At 39.1% G+C, this 26,959-nt stretch overlaps 1 protein-coding gene across 4 annotated transcripts in view; it reads left to right on the plus strand.

Annotated features, from left to right (window-relative positions):
* FRMD3 (FERM domain containing 3) overlaps positions 1-26,959 on the plus strand; it is a 141,529-nt gene that overhangs the window by 82,647 nt on the left and 31,923 nt on the right. For all 4 annotated transcript variants that reach the window (XM_075137930.1, XM_075137932.1, XM_075137931.1 and 1 more), the window contains exons 4-6: positions 2,827-2,905; positions 14,092-14,189; positions 15,410-15,533. In XM_075137930.1, coding sequence (XP_074994031.1) covers positions 2,827-2,905; positions 14,092-14,189; positions 15,410-15,533 — 301 coding nt within the window. The remainder of the gene's footprint in view (positions 1-2,826; positions 2,906-14,091; positions 14,190-15,409; positions 15,534-26,959) is intronic.

Below are 26,959 nucleotides of genomic sequence, written 5' to 3' on the forward strand. Positions count from 1 at the left end.
AGGGCTCGTTCAGATTTAATTAGCTTGAGTGTTCAAACCGTTCCTAGAGAACACTTAAGGCTTGTTTTCCTTTCTCCATTTCCCTTTTTTTGTTTCTATTTGTTATTGTTTCCTGGCTTGCTTTTTTTCTGTATTTTTCATCTCTCGATCCCCGTCTCTTCTGACATTCCTCCTTGTGTCTTAAATGAGTAGTTATTTAAACAAGTAAAAAAATATGAAATCAGCAGTTTTTGTTGAAGCTGACCATACTTAAAAAAAGTGCAACATGAGGTCTTCAAAGGGGAAAGTATTCCTTCATCTTCAAAAGCAGTTGAACCCTCTGAAAGATATTATAAAAGAACTATAACAAAAGATGTAATGCATTTTTATTTCCTGTTGCTTTTGTACATGAACTATGTGATATCCAGAGATGTGTTTCTGGAAAACTGCAGCATACAGGTAAATACTGCATTCAGAGTAGCTTCAAGAATATCATGATTGTCGAACTAATTTCCATATGCAGTTTATACAAGCCAGTGAGCTAGTAAGCTTGAGGAGATGGTACAGTAAAATGTTCTGGTAGCTTAGTGATTACTGTTATAGGTTACAATAACTAAAATGTAATTCTCTGTTTTACCTATTCTCTTCCTCCATTTTCTCTGTAATTTTCTTTGTCTTTTTCTTCTGCCTTCCCTTCTTTTCCTGCTGTAAAAGCACCATCTCTTCAAGATTTAGGAAGGTTAGATTGACCGTGTGCATTGAGTATACATTAAGACTAAGGGACTTTTAAAACAACCTAGAATATTATAGATCTGCACTTCACAATGAATTAAAGTTGCATGGATGCTTTCCTTTAAACAAAACAAAACAAAACCCCAAACCCCCAGCTTGTTAAAAGTAAGGGTCTATAAACGTTGAGTACTAGTGTAAATATATGCAGAAAGTTAATTTCGTCGTTAAATATTTTAATAAGAGGATTAGAATTCTGCATTCAGGTCTGTAGGACACTCCCCAATGAGCACAGCGATCACATGTTCCCATTTTGTCTGATGCCTCAGCTTTTCCTCCATTTCTGTCCATGTAAAAAAGGCTGTGCCGCTAAACATTTTGGTGAGGAGGACCCTCGCACGGCGCACTGTGCCGAGGCCCTTGCTGCTTGGACAGCAGTTCTGCCTTGGTGCTTGCTCCGTCCCCCAGCTCTCTCTCGGTGTTACCAGCAGGCCTGCGGTTACCATGGCCTGTGTCATACAGGTGGGTTTTTTCCCCACGCGCAGTTTGAAGATGTGGTATTTTCCTTCTCACTTCGAACTGGAATTTAAAACATTGCCTGGCTACAGATAGCTCTGAGGGCTCTGCCTACCTGTGTATTGTGCCCGATGTGATATTTTTAAGCCTTCTACTTGGTTTTCACACGTCTTTTATCCTAACGTGATCATCACAAGATGCCTCTTTGACTAGAATAGTAGTCTTTGATTTGCTTTCTGTCCCTCCTGTAATCACTGAAAGATCACTGGCTTATGATTAGATAATGTCTTGAATGCTATCAAAGATACAACAGTGGGATATAAAGCTGTGTTCATTAATGTAAAACTGAGAGACACTGATCGCAGAATTGAAATAATTCCTGTTACTGTGATTTTCTTTCTTTCTTTCTTTCTCTTTTTTTTTTTTTTTTGAGAAGTGAAAGTATTGTACTTAAGACCTGGTATTGATACCATAGTTCAGGAATAGGAAATGTAGTCGTCTTAAATACTGGAAACAGAAACAGTTCTGTTGTCTCTAGCTTCATGAACCAAATTTAATTAATGGTTTCTTCCATTTTGTAGTGTAGGCATTATCATTATGAGGAATAACAAATACACATAACACCTTTGTATCTCATTGTGACAAAATGCAATTGCTTCCTGTTTATCAATTGCCACAAGAAGAAGAAAAAAAAAAAAAAGAAAGAGCAGCCCAAATGTATTTTGTACTTCTTGGATCAAGCACTAAGTCTTGTGAAGTGCAAAGCCATTTGTAAATTGATTGCATAGGTTAGCTCTATTTTGCACGTGCTTTTGCCTCTTTGTCATATGTTCTATTCTTTTCATATGTATATATATAACATGTATTGGTTTTGTTTGTTTGAATCGATGCCTGATGCTTATCATAGAATGATAGAATCATAGAACAGTTTGGGTTGGAAGGGACCTTTAGAGGTCATCTAGTCCAACCCCCCTGCCATGGGCAAGGACATCTTCAACTAGATCAGGTTGCTCAGAGCCCCGTCCAACCTGACCTTGAATGTTTCCAAGGATGGGGCATCTACCATCTCTGGGCAACCTGTGCCAGTGGTTCACCACCCTCATTGTAAAAAATTTCTTCCTTATATCTAGTTTGAATTCCTCTCTTAGTTTAAAACCATTACCCCCCTTGTCCTGTCACAACAGGCCCTGCTAAAAATTTTGCCGCCATCTTTCTTATAAGCCCCCTTTAAGTATTGAAAGGCTGCAATAAGGTCTCCTTGGGAGCCTTCTTTTCTCCAGGCTGAACAACCCCAGCTCTCTCAGCCTTTCTTCATAGGAGAGGTGTTCCATCCCCCTGATCATTTTCGTGGCCCTCCTCTGGACATGCTCCAACAGGTCCATGTCTCTCTTGTGCTGAGGGCTCCAGAGCTGGACGCAGTACTCCAGGTGGGGTCTCACCAGAGCAGAGTAGAGGGGCAACTGATGAAGGGCAACAAGAGATGCTTCAGAGCTAACCGTCACACAGGCTACTTTGTAGGACTCTTGGAGGCCACTCCTTCGGAGTGGCTGAGGCAATGTTTGTTTGCTACGGTTCTCATGCTTTTTCTTTATAATGTTTCAGCTCATCCACCATATACCATGTGCTTTAGAGTGAAATTCTACCCACATGAACCCTTGAAGATTAAAGAAGAGCTCACCAGGTATTTTTGTTTGTTTGTTTATCTCTGCATTTAATGTACATCGTTAACAAGTTCAAAATAAGACATTTTGTTACGTAGGGTAAGGTTCTCACTATTTATGCTAAAATACTCCAGTAGACAATCATTTGCACTACTGATAGCTTTTTTAATTTATTGAGATACCTATGGATTTTTAAAAGCAGGTTAAGGGGACTTTTCTATAGCATATAGAGAAGTAGTGATGGTGTTGAAGAACTTTCAAAAAGAGAGGCAATGGTCAAATGAGTGGGCAAGGATTATCCTGACTCTTCCCTTGGCAGAGATTGTGGTCTTGAGTAAGTTCCTTTTGTGTCTCAGTTTTTCTTTTTTTGTGTGAAACAAGCTGTGAAGTTTAATTCAGTAATGGCCCTGACTCTTTCAACAGGAACATGAATAGCCTCACTGAATTTGTACCACAAACAAGATAGTATTTTTTAAGTGCTGATAGACCTTTAGCCAACTGGTGTAGAGGTGCAATACATTTGTATTTTTAAAGTACAGCTGCTCTGGAAGTTAAGAAGTCTTGTTGCTTACATTGGAGTTTTCCAGCCTTTGCTGTGAAAACACACCTGTGCAACAGATCAGTCATACTTAACGAATGGGAGTTTTGTCCTTCCTACTAGCCGTTGTGAATATTCTATTGCTCTGGGTATTTTTCAAGAAATGTACTTGGGGGGAAAAAGGTAGGAAAGTAACAGCTCTTTTGACCTCTGCACCAACTGCGCAGGGCTGTGTGTACCCCTTACTGCGTTGTTAGTCAGCAGGTCACACCGCTGTTGCAGAAGCATGAAGCGCCTGAGCGGTTGTTGCCTGGAGTTCTTCACTGATGCTCTCCCCAATCCTTGCGAATTCTTATGCTCACAAGTCACTTCATGAATGGGAGTGATCCCATTATCCCTGGTCTCATACTGAAAGTTTCAGGAACAGCTTGCATTATGCTGAATGGTAAGTTTATAGTTTGTCTAGAGCAGCTGGAAGAGTTTATAGTTTGTACAGAGCAGTTCATATTATAGCTGTTCATCTTGGGTGAAATACTGAAACTGTTTAGCTGAGTGAACAGATTGTAGACCAGGAAGTCGAGGGATTTTCATTATTTGTTAGCATTTATCCTTGGATGAACATTTTACTTTTTATGAGCCAGAGTATAAACTTTGTATAGACCTTCCTCATTCAAGAACCTTAATTAATTAATTTTTTTTTTCTCTTGACTACTTGGATACCCTCCCAGGAGAAGTTTTATCGAAATGCAAAGCACCTAGGATTAGCTCACTGAAGTGTATTGTGCTGTCAGTATGGTTTAGGCTTTGGTGGAACATTTCAAATTAATTTTTAAAGTCAAGCTGCTGTATGAAAAATGTTTTACAGTCTTTTGTTAAAACTAATACTATTAAGACCTTGAAAAGGAGAAATAATTTCTCTTTTCATATGTCCACCTTGTGCACCTGACACTTTTTTGTATCTGATCAGCTTTATAGTTTCCCAATATTGCTATTTGGGAAGCTTTGCTTTGTCTCTGCCCAGGTCTCTTACACAATAATAAAGTATAGAAAATGCTCCTGAAATGAGCAAGTGAAGTGTAGTCATGTAATTCGCCTCTGAGAATTTGCTTCATTGTCTAAAGCAGAGGGTCAGATTCAAGGTGACACTCTAAATTGGCTTGAGTTAAATTTTTTTTCTTGAATTGCAATGGTTGGTGAAATTCAAGAAGAAAAAAGTCCATTAGTATTTGGCAGAGGGCAGTCAAATGCCTAGTTGGTTTTTTGGTAGATTTTTTTTCTTTTTAGCTCTGCTAAAAAATCACATTTGTTCAGTGTGTACTTAAGATGATTTGAAAATAAATTAATAATATTGTCACCCTTTGACTTAAAAGCCATCTGTACTTCATAGCTGTATATACAGTCAGAGTACTAGTGCTTTGCATTTCTGCTACTCCCCGTGCCTAGGCATGTCACAGAGCTGCTCTCTTGCTTCTTCAGATGGGTAGAAATCTGACGGGTGTCTGTAGTCCCCATTTAGATAATGAAATTAAGATACAGTAAGACTCATCCTGTCACATTGTCATACTACTCTGGTTCAGAATATTAATTAACCCTGTCTAAATCCCCCATGTGGATTATTGTTGATGCAGTCTTTGTAAAAGCTTTATAGGAATAAATCTTTAATGAAGTACCTTAAAAACATCAGAGACACACAGATGTTATAAAGAGCTGGTTTCCTGCTCTTCCATGGCAATATCTGATGTTAAAAAGTTATCATCTATTCAGTACATGAAGCTGTATGGGATAAATTGTTTGATTTCTGTGAAAATAGTATAACATGGATAGAAATACTATTCAGGATTTAGACATCACTTGCAAGAAAATTGAGTATGTGTCACCTCAGATTACTGCTGCTTCATTTCTGTCCTGCCTTTGGTAGGCTGGGCTGGGCTGTAATCCTTGTGTTAGTTTGTGGTTTTACAGGTGGAACTATTTTCAGCAAATTAAGATGGAGAATGACCTAGCTGAAGTCATCCCTCTGTCTATGTTATTATAGAAAAAAAACCCGTAAGAGCCTGAAAATGTGTGCACACTGCGTGTTCAGAGGCCAGGCGTGCCTTGGGCAAAGGATGGAGCTACGCGCTTGCCTGTCACTGTGTTTCGTTCCACTGCTCAGGACGCCTGTGAATATTGTCAGTCACATCGTACCATTCCAGCCGCTTACTTTCATCTTCCCTCGTTTTAATTAACAATCGCTTCCATAGCTATGCTTTTGAAATAAAATCAGTGCCTGCCTCTGGTTGTTAAGGCACTTTGAGATATTATTGCTAAACAGGGAATACTGTGGACTCAGGACAAAGTTTCCGCCTCTCGCTGCAGAAGGAGGTTCTGTGTGGTCCTTGATCACTGTTTTCTCTAGAGTCAGCTGGTGTTGGGATTGCAATTCGCAAGTTAAGTTCAGCGGCCAAGGGGGTTGTGGCCTTGAGCTCTCGTTTCTGTAATAACAGGCTACGTGAAACCTGACTTGTCAACAAGGTCCAAATCTTAATGCACTTCAGTGCTTAACCTCCTCAACTCATCTCCTTAACTTGTATCAACATGGATTTAGAAGATCTGTCCTTATTTTTGGAAATTTTTGCTTCCTCAGCAGGGCAATGAGGCCATACATGTTTGAAACGTGTTTGAGAAAGACTAAAGACACAGTTTTTAATAGTTAAACTGATCAGGCAGTTTTTCCAATGCCTTTTAAAAAACTATGATGAGAAAGTGGCAAGGATTTAATTTACTTTTCTCAAATGATAGGGCCTCTGGCTTTATTTCAGGTGCACTGGAGGCTCAGCAGATTGCACCACAAACAGTGAATATGGATTTTTGAACAGTTTGTGTAATCTTTTAAACGGTGAGAGGTGCTCAACCTTAGTGGAAGAGTGATGTTCCTCTATGCTGTGGCCATCTCTGAGGGTTTGACTTCTGCTTCATGTGTAGTATCTGGAGGACATCAGGCTCTTCTGAATGGGTACATGGTGGCTTTCTAGAGCTCATTGTCTAGCACTTACAGGTGATGTGAAGTCAGGACAAAGTATTTCAGTTTCAGAAAACATTATTTGATTGGCTTCACTGAGCATCCCTAATGAGAGTAATAACTACTCTCCACAGCTGGGAAAGCCTGAGGTGCTGTGCGTGAACAGAATGGGTACAGTCAAGGGAGTGTGTACAGCTAGATCCAAAGACCACTCACACTTGGGCACAGATTTTTACTGTGTTATTTCCTTTCAGTGTTCTTCCTTAGGTAATAAATAAATCAGTTTTTATTCTTTCTTACGTAATAAAGCAGCCCAAGGCCTCATGCCTTGTTATCTCCAGATCCCTACATTATACGGGGTATGTATAATTAAAATGAGAGAATATAAAGTCATTTGAGATCCCAAAGGAACGATCTAAAATGCTACACTAAAATGCTACAGATAATACTGTATCAGCAGTAATCCATGATTATTGTAGAAAAAACAGACCTAGAAGAGGGCATGGGTGAGTAGCTGGTGGAATTAACCAAAGATGGATTATTTCAACTAGCTTTCATCATGCGCTTTTTTCCTAATCCATATTTCCTAATCCAAGAAGCAGTTCTTCAATCACTAGGCTGTCATAAAAGAGTGTAATGAGTACTTTGATACAAGGAAAGCAGATAAAAAAAGGTTCAACTGCAAAGCATATAAAATGACAAAGACTTGGGGTGTGTAAACACGGCAAATTCAAGAGCCCTGAGTGAGCTAGCTTGGACGAGGAAGAACAATACAGCTGCATGCATGTAATGCTTGACTAGTCCTATCTCAAACAGCTGTACTTGATACTGCCTTGTGCTGGAAGAGCCTGGTGCTTTTCCCTCCAGAACTGGGAGGCCAGTTGAGCCTGATAGTGCTCCAGCTGGTTGTTAATGCTTGAACATCAAACGATTTATTTGCAAGTTGAAGCGTCTTGCAATATGTTTATCCTTCCAAGAGTGAGCCAATATGAGGTGGGCCTGTGCTGCTGAACCCTGTTCCAGGCATCATTCAGGAATACCTCTGCCTCGCTGGGTACCCTGTCCTGCTTTTCTTGAGATGTGCAATGGTAGCTATGTTTTGATGCCTCTGCAAGTCCACTTGTCTGTTTTGGCTTTCTTGAGGCCATATTGGCAGTTGGCAAGTGAATTTATAATTTTAATTAATTAATTAATTTTAATTTAATTAATTTAATTAATCACAATCAGATTGAATAGCATAAGTCTTAAAAATGAAAAAGAATTGTTAGTAAGAGCACTTGGTGCTGGCAGGCTTGCGGAGAGCATTTGGGGCGGGGAAAAAAATTATCTGGGAGAGTCCTGGATTTTTTTGGTGGAGCTTGTGCCTGTGGAAGGAGGAGTCCTTACACGTTCAGAGGTCCCCTTGTGGTCCTCTGAGGGGAAAGCAGGAGGGTTGAGAAGATGCAGTTCAGTTGTAGAAGCTTGCAGAGGAGAATCTATTCCTGTGCTGTGGTGGGGCTTTTATGTACCCAGTATCCAAAACAAAGCTTGTCCCTTTCCACTCCTTTGTCCTCTTTATTCATCGGTGAAATGGATTATTCTTGTGTAGCAATAAAACTTTTTTTTCCCCTGTAGCCAGTGCTGTCAAGCAGCTGGCAGGCATGGTAATTTCTCACACTTTTCCCTTTTCCCAAGGAAAGACCATACGCTGTGGTGCAGGCACTGGCCAGCTCCAAAGCCAGGAGGACAAGCCCACGTATTGCTAGATCAAGTGGCAGTCATCACCCTCACCACAGAAATGAGAGATTTGAGATTACTGGAAAGCTGTTATTCAGGTGACCTTCCCACCCCCACCCCAGGGCAGAAATGGGCTATTTCTTTCTGAGGGAATAGTTTTAGTGGTTTGTTTTTGTTTTTTTTTTTTAATACTATGGATCCAGGTCTTCTCTGATGATTTTGGTGATCTAGGAGGAACATAGGTTCAGGATGGAGTTATGGGGTGCTGTTACTTTCATTCTGTTTGAATCCTTAGCATTAGTACGTCTTTCCAGAAAGAATAGAACAAGGAGGGTGGTTCTTCCTAAAGGTGCCTGTTAACACAAAAGACAGTCACGCAGTTTCCCAAATAAGTTAACAAGATAGTTCCTACTACTTCTGGTGTTAGATATTTTAAGAGAAAATGATTTTTCTTTTTTCCTGTGTTTGAATTAAGATTATGTTTTGAAGTCATGATGGCTATGCTCCTAGTTCCTAATTCCTCTGCTAAAATTTGGCTTATGACTGATTAGGTGGATTGAAAGGGTGACTGCTGTACTAACATCACTGTGGCACGCTTATTGCCGTGTGTATCTGTTTTACAAATGCTGTGAGGGGTTTAAGCCACGCTAGTGTGAACAAAACTTTCATATTCCAGAAAAACAAGAAAACAAATAGATGATCTCGTTCTCACCCAAATTCACTAAAAGGTTTCTTGAATTATTATATCAGGAATTTTAACAGTTACACTCCTGCCTATTCATTTTAGTATTATTTTCTGGATCTGTTGCACATGAATTTGTCTATTTGTTCTTTTTTTGGACTTACTAATGCTTTTTTTCTTCACAGCCTCCTGAGGCAGTTAGTTCACTGCCTGCTGTGTAGGGTACTTTCTTTCATCTGCCTTAAGCAATTTTCTGATTTCACTGACTTCCCTCTACTTGTAGTATTGCAGGATTCAGTGAATAGCAGTTCTGCATTTGCCTTTCCCGCTCAAGATTTCATAAGACTTAGGCTTATTCCCCCTCAGTCACCACCTCTCCTTGTAAGGGAGGCTCTATCCTCTGACTCATTTTAGTTGTTCTTCTCTGTATCAAGCTCAACTATGTCCTACTTAGGATGTAGAGGCTAGAGCTAGATAAAATATTCAAGATGTGATTACACCCAGGCTTTAAGTAGTGGCAAAATGCCCCTCTGTCTTGTTCAAGTACCTTTCTTGATGATGCCCAACGTTTTATTGGCTTTTTTGGCTGCTGCTGCACCCCGAGTTGATGATTTCAGAGACCTGTCTGTGATGACTCCAAGATCCATCTGTCAACTTTGTGTTTTATTGGTAGCTAATAGAGTGATGCTTGTCTTTAGTTTATAAGATATCAAAATACTTCTCAAATATTAGTAAGTAGACAAGCAATATATTTTTAGAGAATATAATTATTTTCTCTATTAGCCTTGTTATCTAGGTGGCACTGTAAAGCACAGAAAAGATGTTCTCTTAGTTGTGGTATTACATACTACTCTGTAGTAGTTAGTGTTTAGTTTAGATTCATAGACTTTGGCAGGAAACTAGCGCTCCTGCAGTGTACTTGATGATATCAACTGTAGAAGACAGAATGCAAAGTTAGTGTCCCGAAAAATATACATAAAGAACTCATAAATTCTGCTGGGGGAGGAGGGCACCCAATACAGGAATATTGTAAACATCACGTGCATTTGCCCTCTGCTACTCTGCACCTGAGTATGCACAGTAGCATGGGAAGGAGCAGTGCAGTCAAAGTTAGACACCACGCCGAGATACCAATTTCTGAAACAATTGCTGGATCTCTCGAGGTGACCGTGTCTGTCAGCTGGAAAGGCTGCAACAACACTGGGAGAAATGCTTGTTACTGGAATAAAATGAGTGAAGTGACTTGAACGCAAGAAAATAACAGTACGTGGACAAACCACAAAGTTTGGCTGTGGGAAAGCTTTCCTTCCTCGTTGAACATCTTAAAATAGATAAATAAATTGACTGTTAAGCAGTCAGCAACATGGTCTCTGGGGGTCATGAAGCCTGCCTGAAAACAAGAATAGATATTGCTGACCCTTCATCTGCAGTTGCAGGAAGGGCTTGGCTAACCTGGAGTTGAGTCATCTGTACTGCAAACAGATAATAGATGGAAATGAGGTTATTCCAATGATAGACATTTGTAAGCGTAAGTGCTGAAGCAAACATTTATTAGCTTGCTGGTAAGCCTGAGTACTTAGGGCTGTAAATCAGCCTATAAAGTTGTGCCAGAGCTTGGAAAAAAAAGATGTGGTGGAAGGACACGAGAAGCAGCAAAATCAGATCTAATGTAAGTGTAGGCAATTTCAAGTACGTGCATAAACCTTACTGAATTCAGGAGTCAGGTACGCATTCATCGGTCTTTGCTGACCTGGGACATAAATTACTTTATCAGGATTATAGGAAGTGTCTGAGGTTGAGCCAACCTTTGGCAAAGCTTGCAACATTGGCTTTCAGTCCAAAGTGCATTATATCTCCTTTATTTGAAAGAACTACTTAATGTCTTAGTCTTGTTCCAGGCTGCCCTTCTAGCTTTGGAGATGAACAGTTTCCTGTGCAGCTTGCTGTGTGGGTGGTCTCTGAAAAACACATTCGGACTCTCTGACTCTGCTCTGCATGGGTATTCCCCTGCCCTTCTTACAAGTGCAAGTGCTTCCCTTGTGTCCCAGCCAACAATTTCTCCAGTCTCCACTGCGAACTGCACTCTGTGCCTCCTTTCCCCTCTTGACTGCTGCCTTCTGTCATGGAGGTGTTTCTTTTTTTTTCTTTTTTTTCTTTTTTTTTCTCAGAAGTGGATTAATTCTTTGAAAGTGCAATTTCGACCCATTTGATTAAGGATTTCAGTGGTCAAATGCATGTAGCAACTCAGTAGCACAGAACCTTAGTGACAGAAAAAATAAATTTCAGTATTTTTATTTTACAAATTATTAGCGTAATAGAAAGGTACATGAACAATTTAAGAGACACCCTCTTGCACCCCAAACAGCCAATGAAATGTTGCAACAACAAACCCCCTTTCATGTAAGGGAGGAAAAACAGAGCTTCTTGCTCAGACTAGCAAGTGCTAGGGATTATATATTTTGAAGCAAAGACAGATGAATAACATCTATGGCCCACATTTGTGACAGAAGCTAGCCTAAATGATGGCTTGTGTTCAGCTCTGTCATGCCAGGATGATCACTGGGAAGAAATCAGCTCTGAGGCACAAATGTTCTTTTCCCTAAAATTATATCTTATGTGCTGTTTTGGTTATATATCCTCTGCTTACTCTTATTTCTTTTCTGTTAACATACCTCTCAGCAAAAATTGAATATGTATTTGTGTTTTCCCAATTGTTACAGAAAGGAAATATTCCCTGGTATGTTAGGAAGATAAGACAATGAAAAATGTGTTATACTGAAGTTACAGAAAAATTATAATGGAAATTTTCTGCAATTTTTTAATTCTGATTTTTTTTTTCCTGTACAACTTGCCGAGCCAGTGATTTGGGTGGGGGGAATGGATAATAATACATTTTTATTAGCTTCATGTAATTGACAAAAATGCATATATTGACAATTTAGATTGAAAGAGTATATATTATTTTTTATTGTAATGAAGCTAACTTTGGGGGATATTTTTTTGACAAATTTTGGTAGTTTCATATTGCACACAGGCTTAAGCAAGAAACTAGTATAATACCTATATTTATTCCTGTTTGATTTCTTTCTGGGGAAAATAAACCCATGTATTTCTTGTTTAAGATTAGCTCAGATAACTGAGACTATTATGGATGCAGAAATTTAATAACGACATTGAGGATGTTTGATCCTGGTCAGCAACAAACTATTTGCTTAGAAATGCCACAAGTATGCACACTCCCACCCAAACTCCCATGTTCATCTATATAGAATTTTAGTGGAATGCATAGAAATGAGTTTTTGCCCTCATTCTGAGGGGTTTCTGTCGATGCTGCTGTTGTCTTTGATCCTAAGTGCTGGTGTAGTATCTTGGTGACCCATCCCAAACTGTTGTATTTATGGCTGTCCCCCTGTATTAAAAAAACTGGTTCTGAATGCTACTGAATTCATGTATGTGTGTTTTCAGGTTTGTTCTCATAAAATAACTGTATATTGGGGGACTCCCTGCCATCTCACTTCAAGACTCGTGATTTGCTGCATAGCATTTGAGAGAAAGAGAGAGGCTGCCTGACTCTTGAATAAGTTTGAGTAATTCTTGAATATTTTCCATTCTCCCTGGGCTCTGAAGATAATGGCTTGTAATAGATGGTCAAGGTGGGCAGCGTTGGTGCCTAATCTTTCTTTTGTCAATAGCAAAATATTAACAGAAAAGTAACCGTTTGTAGCGTTTGCTTCCATCCGTACAGCTGGAGAGCCGGACCTACCACAGTCATGAGACTTCAGTGGGTTAATACGCTTTTCCAGAAGCCTATTTACTTTCATATCTCATTATAGTAATTTTCAAACTCAGACACCACCAGTGTACAGTGTCACTGGAGATCTGTTGACCTTACAGCTCCTCTGGGAACTACCTGTACTGTTGCAGTACCAAATTATGGAAGTGAATTAGTGAGCTGTTACTGGACACTGATTACAGAAAAAAAAGGGGGTTGCAAAATAAAAAAAAAGGCTTTGAAGTGCAAGGTTCCTGTAGAAACTTGTAATACTGTAATGTAGTGAATGGATGTGTTCAAAATGAGAACAAATTGCTTTTCTCAGTGATAACTCTCTCTTATTTATGTACCATTTAGAAACAATCCACGGAAAGGAGGAAAATTTCTCTTGCCCTTCAGATAATACTTCCAGTCTTGCTGGAACCTAGAACTCACTGTAAGCTTCAGATAAGCTACTTGGTGCAGGAGCTCATGGTACACACAGAACCAAGTAACTTGAGCAAAATATGTCTGACATCAGTGTTATTCATAAAACACGTTTTTAGTGGCTACACTGTAGCTCAAGGTTGGAAATGGCTGGCAGCATCAAGGAATGTCCTGAAGGTCTGCAGAAGCCACTGAGTCTCATAGCACCCTCTCGTAGGTTGACTTTGTCTGGCTAAAGCAACGCTTAAATGGTTTTATTTTCCCAGAGGGGTGAAGCTGCTGAATGGTGCAGCTGTAACCAGCCAGGTGCCTGGGAAAGGAGCTGCCGGTGCGTCGCTGGGCTGAGCCGGTCCGTCTCTGGGAGGCTGCTCTCTGGAGGGGGAAGGCAGAAGAGAAAGCCATGGCCTCGCGGCTGCGCCTCTCCTCTGGCTATTAGAAATAAGGCTGCTCCATGGTAGGAGGCGGAGGGCAGGCAGAAGGAGCCTTTTGTCGTCTTCTCCCCAGTTCTTCTGGAGGAAGAACAGCTCTGAGAGGAATGGGAGAGGTTCCCCCCAGGCAGGTCCCCTGTGCCCACCACCCCCGCCAGGCCTCAGGGAGTCGTTTCTGCCTCAAAACTTCATCTAAGATTCTTTGCGGATTAAAAAAAGAAAACGAAAGAAATCCTCTCCACTGTGGTCAATGTGCTATTTTGTCTACAGCAATAGAGCGAGAGATTTCGTTGTGTAAACCTGTATTTAATGAGAGGGGGTGTGCTCAATCAAACTTACATTACTGTAATTTATTTCACGTTACTAATGAGCATCCTAACAGCTGTATATTTTAAATAAAGTACTCTCCATGCTACCTCTTAGTGGGTTTTTGTTACTTCTGCTGTCATTATTTCACTGTTAGTGAGAAAAACCTCGTCTTACATCTAGTTTCTCCTGTGGTTCCACTTTGCCTCGTTTTCCTGCCATTTAAGGTAGCAAGAGAGGGATCCAGAATAGTTGCACATCTGGTTTCACACTGATAAGTTAAATCTGTCATAAAAAAAAGAAGCATCATTTCCTAATTTTTTAAATTATATTTCAGATACCTCTTATATCTACAAATAAAAAGGGACATTTTCCATGGCCGTTTGCTGTGTTCTTTTTCTGATGCTGCCTACCTGGGTGCCTGTATTGTCCAAGGTAAGTACAAGCAGCAGGCTTTTTTAAATACTTAACTCATAGGTGCCTTCAGTAGAAAGAGAAACTCAAAACTGTTGTGGGAATATAGCTACGAATAACGTGGGGATTTTTTTTTTCAGTTGTACTGTTTCCCTGCATTGACGTGCACTGTAAAGTGTTTTAAGTAATTCAGCCATTTAGCCAAATAAAACCAAACTGGAACGTCAAAAAACAAACAAACAAACAAACAATGAGTTATCTTAGCATTTAAGTGAAAAAGCATGGCATCAATGTTAGATTCCAGTTATAAACAAAGCAAAATTCTGTTCTGAATCCCAAATGTAAATGCAGCCTATTCCATTTGAACTAAGCAGGAAAAAGTGTCATTCAGTGCCCTTACTTATGGTAAAGGTGACCTGTGTGATGACGGAATCTTTGGCAAAAATAGCAGATGTCATTCAAGGAGAAAGGTCTTTTTTCTCCCTTTTTTTTCATTCTCCTCCTCTTTCTCCCCATCATTTCCTTGGGGCCAAATTCAGGTATATGTCTTGGATTACACACAGAGAAATAGTTAGCTAGATGTCTGTTAGGGACTTCATGTGTAGAAGTCCTCTTCATTCTGCCTTAACATGAATTAAGCTCTTAATGCATTATAAAGCAGCATATCCAAACCAAGATTGAGTCTAGACCTTATTAAAAGAGGCTTATTTAGAAAATTAAAACGCCAAATGCCATGTTTGGGTACCTAAGTGACACATCTTTTAGAAGAGGAATCAAATACTGCGGGCCACCTTAAACAATGTTACAGCCTGTGTTTCTCTCCTAGAACAGAATTGTAGCAGTCTGTATCGGTGAGGATAAATTGGTGTAAAAAAGAGGAGAATCTGGAGTGCATTGTTTTAGTTCTGCCTGGTACCAGAATGACAAGTACTGAAAGGGGGAGCATTACGTATGCCTCTGTTTTACAGAGCATGTTTCTGCCACAGAAAATAGTCTAAGATTGCTAATTAGTACTGCAGTTAATAAGCCATGATCTTCACTTGAAACTCATTGATTGAAGTAGCAGATTTTGTTGTTTCAGTTAACTATCAATTTTCCAAAGTAGCATTTCTTGAGAGATGCTGGATTCTTACTGATCATGGAAATGTCTTGAATTACACTGTATTTACTGACTTTTTTCCATATTAACTAATGTTGCAATTGAATTTTTTTGTTTTGTTTTGTATTTCGGATCTGTTTAGCTGAGCTTGGTGATTATGATCCTGATGAACACCCAGAGAATTACATCAGCGACTTTAAGATTTTTCCCAAGCAGTCACAAAAGCTTGAGAAGAAAATAGCTGAAATGCATAAAAATGAATTCAGGTAATTTAGAATGCTATTTGGTAAAGGGACAGCTCAGAAATACTTTTATCTGTTTCCAAATAGCGTATGTTAATTTAGGAGGGTTTGTTCCTTGGATTATAATAGATGCTCTACCAATATACTGTCTAATATGCTGTATTTGAAAATGCGGTTTCAGCTTAGTGGGTTTTCCTTTCCTGTTAACCTTCATTAATCATAGCTGATTCCTGCACGTGTGCTGGTAATTTAGACTGCATTTGCTTGAAATGTAGGCCTGGTTAGTGGCTCCCATCATGATTGCTGCTCTGGTTGATTAGTGCAATAACATCTTTCATTTAGGGATCACACTTACGTTTTTTGCTGTGAAATTTCTGGATGTAGTGCAATTATAAAATTCTTGATAGATACTGACCTCACTGAAACTGTAATGAAGTTATTTTATCTGTAGGTTGTTAACATAGTGGTGAATTGCATAGAAATGTATTTAAATAACTTCTCTGGAACACTAAGGAGGTGAGATTCAGAACTCTGCATGCTCTTTTTCTGTCCTAAACTTTTAATAGGGTGACAAAGGGGAATGGAGAAAGGTAGATTAATCAATCTCTTGGTTTCAAACTTGAGTATGTCTCTGAAGTATGGTGTTTCGGGAGAGAAGTAGCAGTGCGTTGTGCAACTACACCCTCTTCAGGATTGTCAGCAAATGACACACACGCACAGTAGTCGTGACGGCAGCTTGCACCATACCCTAGTCATTTCGCTTAGTCGAGCATAGTCCTCGGAAAACTTACAGAGGAATCGGATGTGAAGAACATAAAATGAAAGCCGATGATTAATTACATAAAGTAGAAGGACAATTTTTATTCAATGATTACAGGGCTCTTTGCACTTGCTTAAAGCCCCTATGTTTTGTTTTCATATTGCGATATATGTAAATGCTTTGCTTAAGTGCATGAAGACTATTTATACAAAAATTAGACCAAATTCCTGGGGAAAAAGAAAAAAGAAAATGAAAAATTCCTTATCAGAGGAGTTAAAGCTTAAAACACGTCTTTTTTTCAGAAGCCCATCAAACCTGTTGTTCAATCAAAGTCCAACATTCATGACAGTAAGCTTGCCAGTACTAATGTGTCTTCTCCTTTTTCCTTCCTGAAACCTATATCCTTTGTCCATATTTCTTTTAGTGAAACAATGTTTTAAATGGCACAGCTACATCTAATATTTTTAGAGGAGTCCAGGCTCCACTTTACACAGACCCGTAGAAACAGCCTTTTAAAAAACGAAACAGAAATTCTCTTACTTTCAGTATTGTTCCATACAGTGGCTGCAGATTTCCAAAGGGTAAATTCAACCTTTAAAAAACCAAGATCTTTCATCAACTAAGCCAAGGTGCAATTGAAAAGATTTTGATCAATTCAGTCTTTCAAGAACAGTCTAGTCCTTTATTTGAAGTTAGGAGAAAGGGAAGGAAGAGTGGTTAGCCAAAGCTGGTGGTTTTTGTATTTCATAGCCCTGGGAGAGATGTATTTTTCTGTGTTATTTTTTTCCCTTCTGCATAATTCTGCCCATCCATTGTGAATTTAATCTGCTAGTTCCTCTATTATGAATAACCAGCACATTTTTTAGCTCATTTTTTAAACCCCTTTTCCTGTTAGTGTAATGTTCCTGATCCAGGAGTGTGAAATAGGAGTAGTGATGTATTTTACAGAAGTCATGGGTTCCTCCCATCAATGGCTGCTCAGCATGTGAGGATGTCCCCTGAATTTCTTCAGTAGTCTTGGTGAGGGACACTATTCATTATTGCCTTTTGGAAATCAAATGGTATCAACCCGACTTCTTTTGCCTGTTGATCTGCTGATTCCTGCAAAGAATTCCAGGAGGTGTTTGAGGCATAACTATTATTTATGGCAGAACTCTCCTCATATATCCCACATATGTAAAGAGTCCTTAATTCTCTTTCTGTTCTAGATTTTACTGATTTGTAAGTTATGAATGTTAGGCGCAGTGGCTTATAGCTCTTTGCAGGAACTGTTTTCTTTCTTTTCTGTTTTCTTTCACTTATGCCAGCCTCTGGTGTGCCTTACCTATTTGTCTGGTTACAAAGACAGTTTCAGAGCTGTCTGGATAGCTACTGTCTGGCAAATTTCCACTGTAGCTCTGTCTTCCCATTTATTATTTATTATTTATAATAAATTATTACATTTTTTACATCAGACATTCACTAGTCACATAGAAGTTTTACCTTTTTCCAGATGTTTAATTCCATGGATCTCTATTCTAGGAGTACAAATTAATAAAACATATCTGTCATATAATGAACTATATATAGAGAGGTCCAGTGCTAGAGGATACGATTTCCTTATCTAGCTGGAAAAAAGATGATTAGAAAAAACCCTGAGCTTACAGGCTTCTGTCTGTTATTGATCAGCACATCTGTCTCACTGCATTCAGCAAGTTGAATTTTCTGATAAGAATTAACATTTTGCTGCTCAATGAGTATTTTTAAAAACGCTGCAGAAGGTTCCCCTGGCCTTTTTGTAACAAGATATTGAATGACGTGTTAGATGAGAGCTGTCGTGTGAGGAGAGCAGAAGAGACTAAGAGCCCTTTAAATCCAGCTGCCATTCTGCTACCTTCAGAAGAGTTACTTCTGAGTGTCAGCACTGCAAGTGAGTCTGGTTCTTCGTTTTCTTCACACATGTAAATAAACAAAGATCATGGCATCTCTCTCGTGCAGCAGGCTCCCATATAGCCAAAGCCCTGTGACTTGGAAGGGGCCAGTTCTTCACTGAATCCTGTCTCGGCCTCCTCCAGGCCTGTTCACTGGGCACATCTTTTCTTCTGTCCTACAGCACGATGGAGGAATTTGCCTTTTGAAAGGTGCATGAAGACTGAGGGGAAGTGGCGATAGGGTACTGTGACAGCTGCCAGTGACTTGGTGACTCATCTTGTGTCATTTAGAAGCCTTGTTCTTATTAATTAAAACAGATGTATGATATGGTGCCCCTATTTCGTATCCTTTGTGGCTGTGAGAACATCACCGGATTTTAGCAAGTGTGACCTTTTATGTGACTTTCCACTGCACCTAATTGCAAAAATATAAATGTAACAGACAGAAATGCATGTCAGCTTTATTGAGCTGTGATTAATTGTCTTGTGAATTTTAATTACTTATTCTTCCCTCATTGAGAAAGGGAGAGGTACAGAAATAATTTCATTGAACCTTACCAGTGGTGGGGTAAACACCTGCCTTCATTTCATCACAGTACATATTCTCCGTTTCCTGTCATTCCAAGTAAGTCCTCTTTTGAAACACAGTATACCGCTGGGAGGCAAAGAGATAATGCTCTTGTGACTTAAAATCTTAGAATATGTGAGGATGCACTAGGAACTGATGAGACTTGGAGACTTATTCTTAAAAGAATTCAAAATTGATTCGAATGTTATGTTTTTGGGTACGGTTACAACAGAACATAGCTACTGAAGTAGTAGTTACTTGCATTTCTGTTTCCCTGCCACTCTTAACAGATTGGGAAAAAAAAAAAAAATCTAGATATTCTGCAAGTATATTCTGGTATACCTTCTTCTTCAAGTGAATGCTAAGGTCCCTCCCCAGGTTGCTCATTTGTATGTCCCTTATCCAGTTTAGTTAGATGTCTGCAAATGTTTGTAAGGTTGCACTGTAAATCACATCAGTGAAATGATTCGGGTTAAAAATAAGTTATTTTCTTTTACTTGACTTCCACGCAAAAGTACATGGAACCACATGTTCAGTTCTCACCTATTTTGTCAGTATTAAAGATATTTAATACACTGCACTGTGCTCGGTGTATAAAGCCATAGTTCATTCGTATTTCTGGAGACCAAAAGCCCCCAGCTTAACAAAAATATAGTGAAGAATTCTGCATAGATTTGGGGAAAACCAAAACAAAACTAACCTATCAAATGAGGTTAAGCAGAGTCATAAAATCTTCTAGGTAGAGGAGAGGAAAGCTGAGTCACAGGTTAATTCTTCAAGCATAACAGCAGGGATTACTAGGATTACTGGGGTTTTATGCAAAGGGTCACTCAGGTGATCTTAATAATCTCTCTGGGATTTGAGGTTTTGTTTTGTTATTTTTTTTTTAACATATCAGGAGTTTGCTCCTTTCAGATGTTCCCAAAACAGTTGTACTTTTTCCATGGCAGAATTAGTACTGTTTGTTTGTTTGGGCAACCTGCATTAGTAGCTGGCCTAGTTATTGCTTCTAGCTATTGCTATTGGATTTTGTGGGCTCCTCTTACAAAAGAATGGACTTTGTACGTATGTACGCACCTGTGTCAGTACTAGTTCTAAATTGACTTCTGTGTTGTTACAACTGTGGGATTTGCTTCACATGACCAAATAAAACATCAGATACTTTTAGTGCAATCACATTCCTTTCTCCCTTTTCCAAGACAAAAATTCCTTCCTATGAATTTATGTCTTTACCTTATCGTATGTCATTTAATAGAACATTTGATACTTCAATAAAATTCCCTGTCTTTTGAAAGATACCTGTCAGCTAGAGCTCCCTGAGGCCAGATATCTGAAAATACAAAGATTTCCAAAGAGAAGATCCACATAAATCCTTATCAAGGAAATTTATATTTGTAGGAATCATGGTTTTTTTCCCTTTTAAACTTTTTTGAAAGGACTCAGTGGTTGAAAATAAAGATTATTTTTTGAAAGCTTTTTCTGAAAGCTAATGATCCATTTTTACATATTTCTGGTATGAAATATTATGCCATGTAATTTACATGAAACTGTTACGTAAACAGCCATTAATTTATCTGAAAGTCCTATGCAAATGTTAACTTTGCCCAGTAAATTACAGAGTTACATGACCTATTCAAATGACTGTTTTCCAGGCTGACCTCATATAGGTAAATGCAAGTTATTTATTACTGCTTGGGATGGTGTCGTGGTTTAACGTGGCAGGCAGCCAAACCCCACGCAGCCGCTCGTTCACCCCCGCCACCCCTCAGTGGGACGGGGAGAGAATCAGAAGCGTAAGAGTGAGAAAAACTCGTGGGCTGAGATAAAGACAGTTTAATAGAACAGAAAAGGAAAAATAATAGTATTAATAATGATAATGATAGAATATACAAAATGAGTGATGCACAATGCAGTTGCTCACCACCTGCGCTGACGGATAACCAAGTAGCGATCGGTACTTCCTGGATCATGCCTACCATTCATATACTGAGCATGACGTCACATGGTGTGGAATACCCCGTTGGCCAGCTGGGCCAGCTGTCCTGGCTATGCTCCCTCCCAGCCTCTGCTTGGTAGAGCATAGAAGCTGTCCTTGACCAGGAGGGTACTTAGCAACAACTGAAAACATCAGTGCGTTATCAACATTCTTCTCATACTAAATCCAAAACACAGCACTAGGAAGAAGTTTAACTCTATCCCAGCCGAAACCAGGACAGATGGCCAGTGTGGATACAGGCTCAAGAAGGTTGAGTGCTACTGAATTGGCTGTGGTCTCCATCGTGTGTACCAAGTACTCCAGCTTTTGCAAAAGTCGTATGTAGGAGAACATCTTTTGGGAGATTAAAAAGTTTCCTCTGAGGGCGTGAAATCACTGCCATGTTCTGCTATTAACTATCTCTAAAACAATTTAAACTTTTAAGCTAAGAGCTAGTATTTTCTTCAAAGCCAGAGTAGCAAATTAATGCTTGTCTTTGATCCAAGCTAAATCAGAAGTGTTGTTTAAATTTGATTTGAAAGGCATATAACATTTTTATCCTTTGCTGCATCATCTACACTGTAACTACTCGGTGGGGATTTAAGCACTTTTAACTCTCCTCCGCTGCTCTAACTCTTACTGTACTCCTTTCACCGTACCATCGGTTACTCTGGGTGCTTAGACTCTGGTGCTAGCAGGAGTACAGGATTTCTCGGTCTCTTCCGATCTGGTTCTCCAGCTCTCATGCAAGACACGGAGCTGTCGGTGGAGCCACTGGCAAGCATAATTACAAATGTAGCTATCAGAGTATATTCTGGGAGGCTGTCCTAGAACACTTGGCAAGGGTTGCTAGAAAATGCTTCTCTTTGTGGGTGTAATATCGTTTGATCCAAGATTAAAGCAACTTCTTGCATGATGTTGAATACATTAAAAAGTGCTAAAACTAAATTCCCATTTAGCAAGTCCAGAATAAGGTGGAGCTTGTATTTAATTTAAGAGCTTCTTGCAATTAAAACTACATATTATCTGCTTTTATGCGTTTAATGCTGGCAGCGCACTCATCTATGCTTTATATTTAGCTGCTTGTACTACCCTAATCGCATTGGTATGTAATGGCCTCGTATGCACGAAGGGAGTCCGATCGGAAGGACATACGGTGTGCTCCAAAGCTGGCAAGTCACGTTACAGGAGACAGAAGCCACTTTGCTGGGGACTGAGGATCTGTTGAAGTTTACATGGGGGGGGTGTGATGGTGGAAAAGAGCTGGCCTTGGGCTACAGCAGGGATAGCTGACTTCCAGGCCTAAGGAGCCAAAGTCTTTGTAGTTCTCAGGACTTTGGAGAGCTGAGGATGATGATGATGTGTAGTGGGAGTTCACAAGTGCTGACAGCGGCTCGGGGTCCCACCTACGTTGCAGCCCTGGGGTACACTGAATGTCCTCTTCATTTCAGCCTTGATAGCCCATGCTGGCTCCCAGTATAGGCATTTAGATTTATCCATCAGGCTGTATGTTGGCACCTTGTCATGCAACTTCAAAATTATCTAATTCTCTCTAATTTAGCAATGTGGTATTAAAATGCCATTGTGTTTGCTGTAATAGGTGAATAATTTGTTTGTTTCTATTCTGCTATATTTTCCTGGTGTATTCTTTCACTCCATAATTCTTATCAGTTGTAATTTGGCTGAATTAGAGAGATGGCTGGAATGTATATTTATTAGAAGTTTGAAATAACAGGTTCTCCAGGTCACCTAGTCCTTTTCCTGAAGAATGATGTGTGTGTTGCTTTCCTCAAAGCTCTGTTCTTCTGAACCATTTTTTCCTCACAGAAATAACCAATAAAAATTAAGGAACTGTACTTGTAATTCTGGATGCACTGACTAGAAAATGGGAAGAGCGAGATGCTGTTTGTTGAATTGGTGTTTGCATGGTACAGAGAGTATTTCCAGAAGCTTTATGGTGGTGAGGAGCAGCTTTTACCTGAGCATGATTTTAATGGAAGATGCAGTTGTAGCGATAATCTAGAGAAAGGAACTTCACAGACAAAACAGGTGTCTTTTCCCTCCTTTTTTCTCAAAGGTCTATTTGATACAATGAAAAACCGAAAAGATGTATCAGTACATGTGATTTTTCTTTTAATGGGAATTTCAAGAAGTATTCAGTAGAAAGACAATCTACTTGAATTGAAAAAGCGTTTTTTGTTGTAACACTGATAATTTTTTAGCTTTAGGAAAGATGTATTTTGTGTGTGTATGTGCATGCGCTTCCCCCCACCCCTGAGAAAAGTGATCATAATCATGATCCACAAATGTGGTTGTTTTCTTTACCAAGCTAGTTGTTGCCTGTCTCATGGTGAGGTTTGGATTCAGGTTCTGCATATTTAGCATACTGCTGAATTCAGATGTCTGTGTGAATTTCTACAATTCCTTCATCAGCTGAAAAGACCTATTTCCTCTGCTGCTCTCCTCCTTCCCTACCTCTTCTTTATAAAGAAGGCTTTATAGGCCAAATGTGTCTGGACTGGAAAGATGAATCTACTGTGATATTAAAAACAGATCGCTCAGATGTCTCCGTATCATGGGAATAGATTTTAAATTAATAATAGGTAAATTAAAACTGCATCTGCTCTGTAAATGTATTCTGTCTGTTGAATAGGCTTAAAGCTGTCTGCGTCACTGCATCAATTTATGAAGTAAAGTTGAAATACAAGTACCTAAACACAGATTTCCGAGATACCGTCTCAGCCTGATCTCCGAAGCACACAAGTAATTTGAAATGTTGTGGTAGAAGGAGTTATGTAAGTGGCACATGTCATTACAGCATGTGTGGTGTAAAATTAAACCCATAAGCATTTAGTAGACTCAGTAAAAGAGTTTGATTATTGTTTTAAAGTGATTATTCAGATTTTTCTCATCCTAGAATTCTATTTATCTGAGAGAAAAAACAATTTTGCAGTACAAGTTAAAATTGATAATTGAGTGTTGCGCAGTTTTCTGAGTTTTATATGTTCCAGCAACATTTCAGCAATTCAGGCCTTTTCATATGCAGACCCATTTAAAGGCTTTTCTCCTCCCCGCCGCTGCCTGGGCAATGTGCAAAGCCTGGCCTCCCTATTCTGACAAACTGAGCCACAGCCTACAACGCAATTTCGTTTACCAGCATCTTCATTTACTGCTTTTCTTTGAAATTATCACCACCGTTGTGCTATTGTCTTCAGTTCAACTGAAACACTGATAATTGTAGCAGATTTGTGTTTCAATACCACAAAATCCTCCTCAGCACCTTCATTCTGACTAAAAATACTAGCAGACAGACTGTATTTAAAAACATCTCCACTGTGTACCAAAATCTACTGAGCTTAAAGGAAAAGTAAAAACTACTCAAGACCTTTAGCACCATAATTGTATAGCAATTGGAGCCTCAACCACCTGTAAAAAGATTTAAAGAAACAACAGCAAAACCTCAGCCATGTGGTAAGCAGTTCTGTGATAAGTATATGGTGTAGCTAAACGTGTTGATGCTTTATGCAGAGTTCTGGCTTTTTTTTTGGGTTAAAAGGAAACCCTGTTCTGCTGAGGGATGTCCTGTACAAGATCTAGGATGTAACAAGGAGAATATTTTATAGATGGAGATCCTTCCTGAAATAGTCACTGTGGTCTCTCCTGAGACTGCAGTGAAATATGTCCACAGTTGCAGGGCAGGGCAAAGGGTGTTTGATGGAGGCTGAGCCTATGTTATTTAAAGCTTTATGGCTGATACTTTTACCTTGTTTGCACAGAGGTGAATACGTAATGCTTCTAGAGGCCAGATCATTATGTACATACTTATTTATTCTTTGACTTAATTACATTGAAACACCCTACAGACCATAGATACCCAGAAATTAATTGCACATGGGGCATGCTCAAGTATTGTTATTGTTTGACATAGAGATAAGGCAAAAGAATGGACAATAATTATGCCTTTTATTATTAGTAGTAGTATGTTAATAGTAGTATCTCACAGCACTTTATAAGTCAGTAAGAGAATCAGAGAAGATACATGAAGTGACTTCATTAAGGTCATTCAGGAAACAGGAAACCGAGAATGGCATTTTTCTTTGCTGTTATTGCTATATAGTCCTCTCCATTTGTTAAACGGAATTAATGCTCAATCCTTTGCTATCTCATCCCTGGCTTTCACTAAGTTTCACTACTTCAGTTTGTAATAGAAACGTACCTCAAAGGAAAGGTATGAAGGGGAGAAAATTCTAGAGTGACTTGGTGTTGGGCAGCCAGCAAAACAAGTAGATCATTGCTGTGGCACATCCTGGAAGTATTCCCTGTTGAGCTTCCTGGCCTTTGAAGTGCTTCAGAGTGGGGGGCCCTGTGGGGAATAAACAGAGCTTGTACATACTCTAGTGCGTACTTCTCATGAGCCTAAAGGAAAAAACAGAGCGTGTTGCAGACTTCTCAGTCTTCCGTTAAAGTCTTTGTTTCATTAAAATTTTATTAGGAACTTTTAGATTGATTCCTAGGTTGAATCATTAATTCATAGCTAATAATGTGGAGCTCTAATTTCACAAGTAACCCACATTTTATTATTTGTATGGTATACAGAGACTTTTCTGTGTAATGGTTTCTTTTACTGGTCCTGTTGAAAACCTTTGGCACGCTGCATCTGGGTGCTATAGTGACTCCAACATATGGAAAGGGAATACATCTTCCATTTAATGCTGAATACATACTGAAACATTTGGGAAATCATATAAGGTCAAAAGGAGTGAATGCACTGAGAGAGAGACCTGACTTTCATGAGAGAACCAACTTACAAAACAGCAAAGGTGCGTTGTTTAAATATTCCCTGATTTTCCACTGTAAGAGGCATTAGTTGAAACACTTGCATAAATGAGGAAACTCTATACATTTTTGTGTAAGGCTGTTTGTTGCTTGTAGAAAGCCCAAAGGCTTTTTAACAAAGCCAATCAAAGGCATATCTAATGTTAAATCAATGATTGTTAAAAATATGTTGACTTTGCTGATAGAATTTGCTATAGTTACATTTTTATTTAGTAAGGAAAATTTCATTGCTAAGTTACAGATGAAAAGCCTATTATCAAGGCTTGAATATTAATCCCTTGATAAGGGATGATAAGAGGATTTTTTCATTTGATATTGCCCTTGACTCTTCTGCTTTGTGATGTTCTTTTAAGGCTTTCCACAGTAGCCATTTGATTAGCCTGTAATCCAACAGGATCAAACTTGTCCATGTCTTCTGCTTTTTTTTCCAAGTACCACAGCTTGTTCCACTTGATGTGCACAAAGACAGCATAGTTTCAGAGGCTATAGGTGAGGAGAGCATGCTAATTCTTTTTTAATGTGTCTCTTCAATAATAATTGCAATTTAATAATTTGTTCCCTTTTGGAAATGCCAAAACCCCCAAATCACATTGTTCCAAATTATTTGTCGCTTTTCGGTCCTCTCAAACCAGAAGACTGACTACTTTGCTTTGTACCAGTAAAGGGAGGTGGGAAGAAGATGCATTTTATGATCTTATTTTTCTGTAAGGCCCTATTTCCAATAGCAGTCAAACCATCTATTTGTTTTTATTCTAAGTAATTTAGGTCAAGTTTGTTAATTACTTCTGTCCTGTGCAGTTGGTTGGTACATGAAACAAGCTTGTTGCCTTTTTAAGGCTCATTTATGGTCTTACAGTTGTGATTACACTTAAAGTTGTGATTTATTAGTATTGAAAAGGGAGAAAAACAGTTTAGTAGAGCCATCAGAAAATTGATTGGGCAAAATAAGCATTTCTGTTTGTTTGCTGCTTTCATGCTGTCTTCTCCTTAAATACTTTGCTGTGTAAACGCACGTTGTAATTTTTGGTGTTCCACTTGATACATGTTCTTCTCTATTGGAAAGTGGTGAGAAAGAGACCAAAAAAGGAAGGAGAAAGAGGGGCGCTTCTTCTCTAATCTTGTGTGGTTTTTATTCTTTAAAAGCTAAACGTCAACAAAAATGTGATCTGAAGTAAAGTGCAAGTAGTGTAGTATCAAGGAGGACCAAAAGACATACGGAAGGAGCCAAAGAAGTATCATGGGATTGACTGGGAGATGATGAGCAGTGAAGTACAAATGAGCATGAATTAAAACTTTGTAACAGAAAAGGTTATTGACACTTACATTGCCACAGGCATCAGCTTGGTAGGTTCAAAATGGGATTTGACATCCACAAGCATGCTAGACATTGTCTTAATTGGT

The sequence above is a fragment of the Calonectris borealis genome, chromosome Z (genome assembly GCF_964195595.1).
Source record: "Calonectris borealis chromosome Z, bCalBor7.hap1.2, whole genome shotgun sequence".
In the NCBI taxonomy this organism is placed as follows: domain Eukaryota; kingdom Metazoa; phylum Chordata; class Aves; order Procellariiformes; family Procellariidae; genus Calonectris; species Calonectris borealis.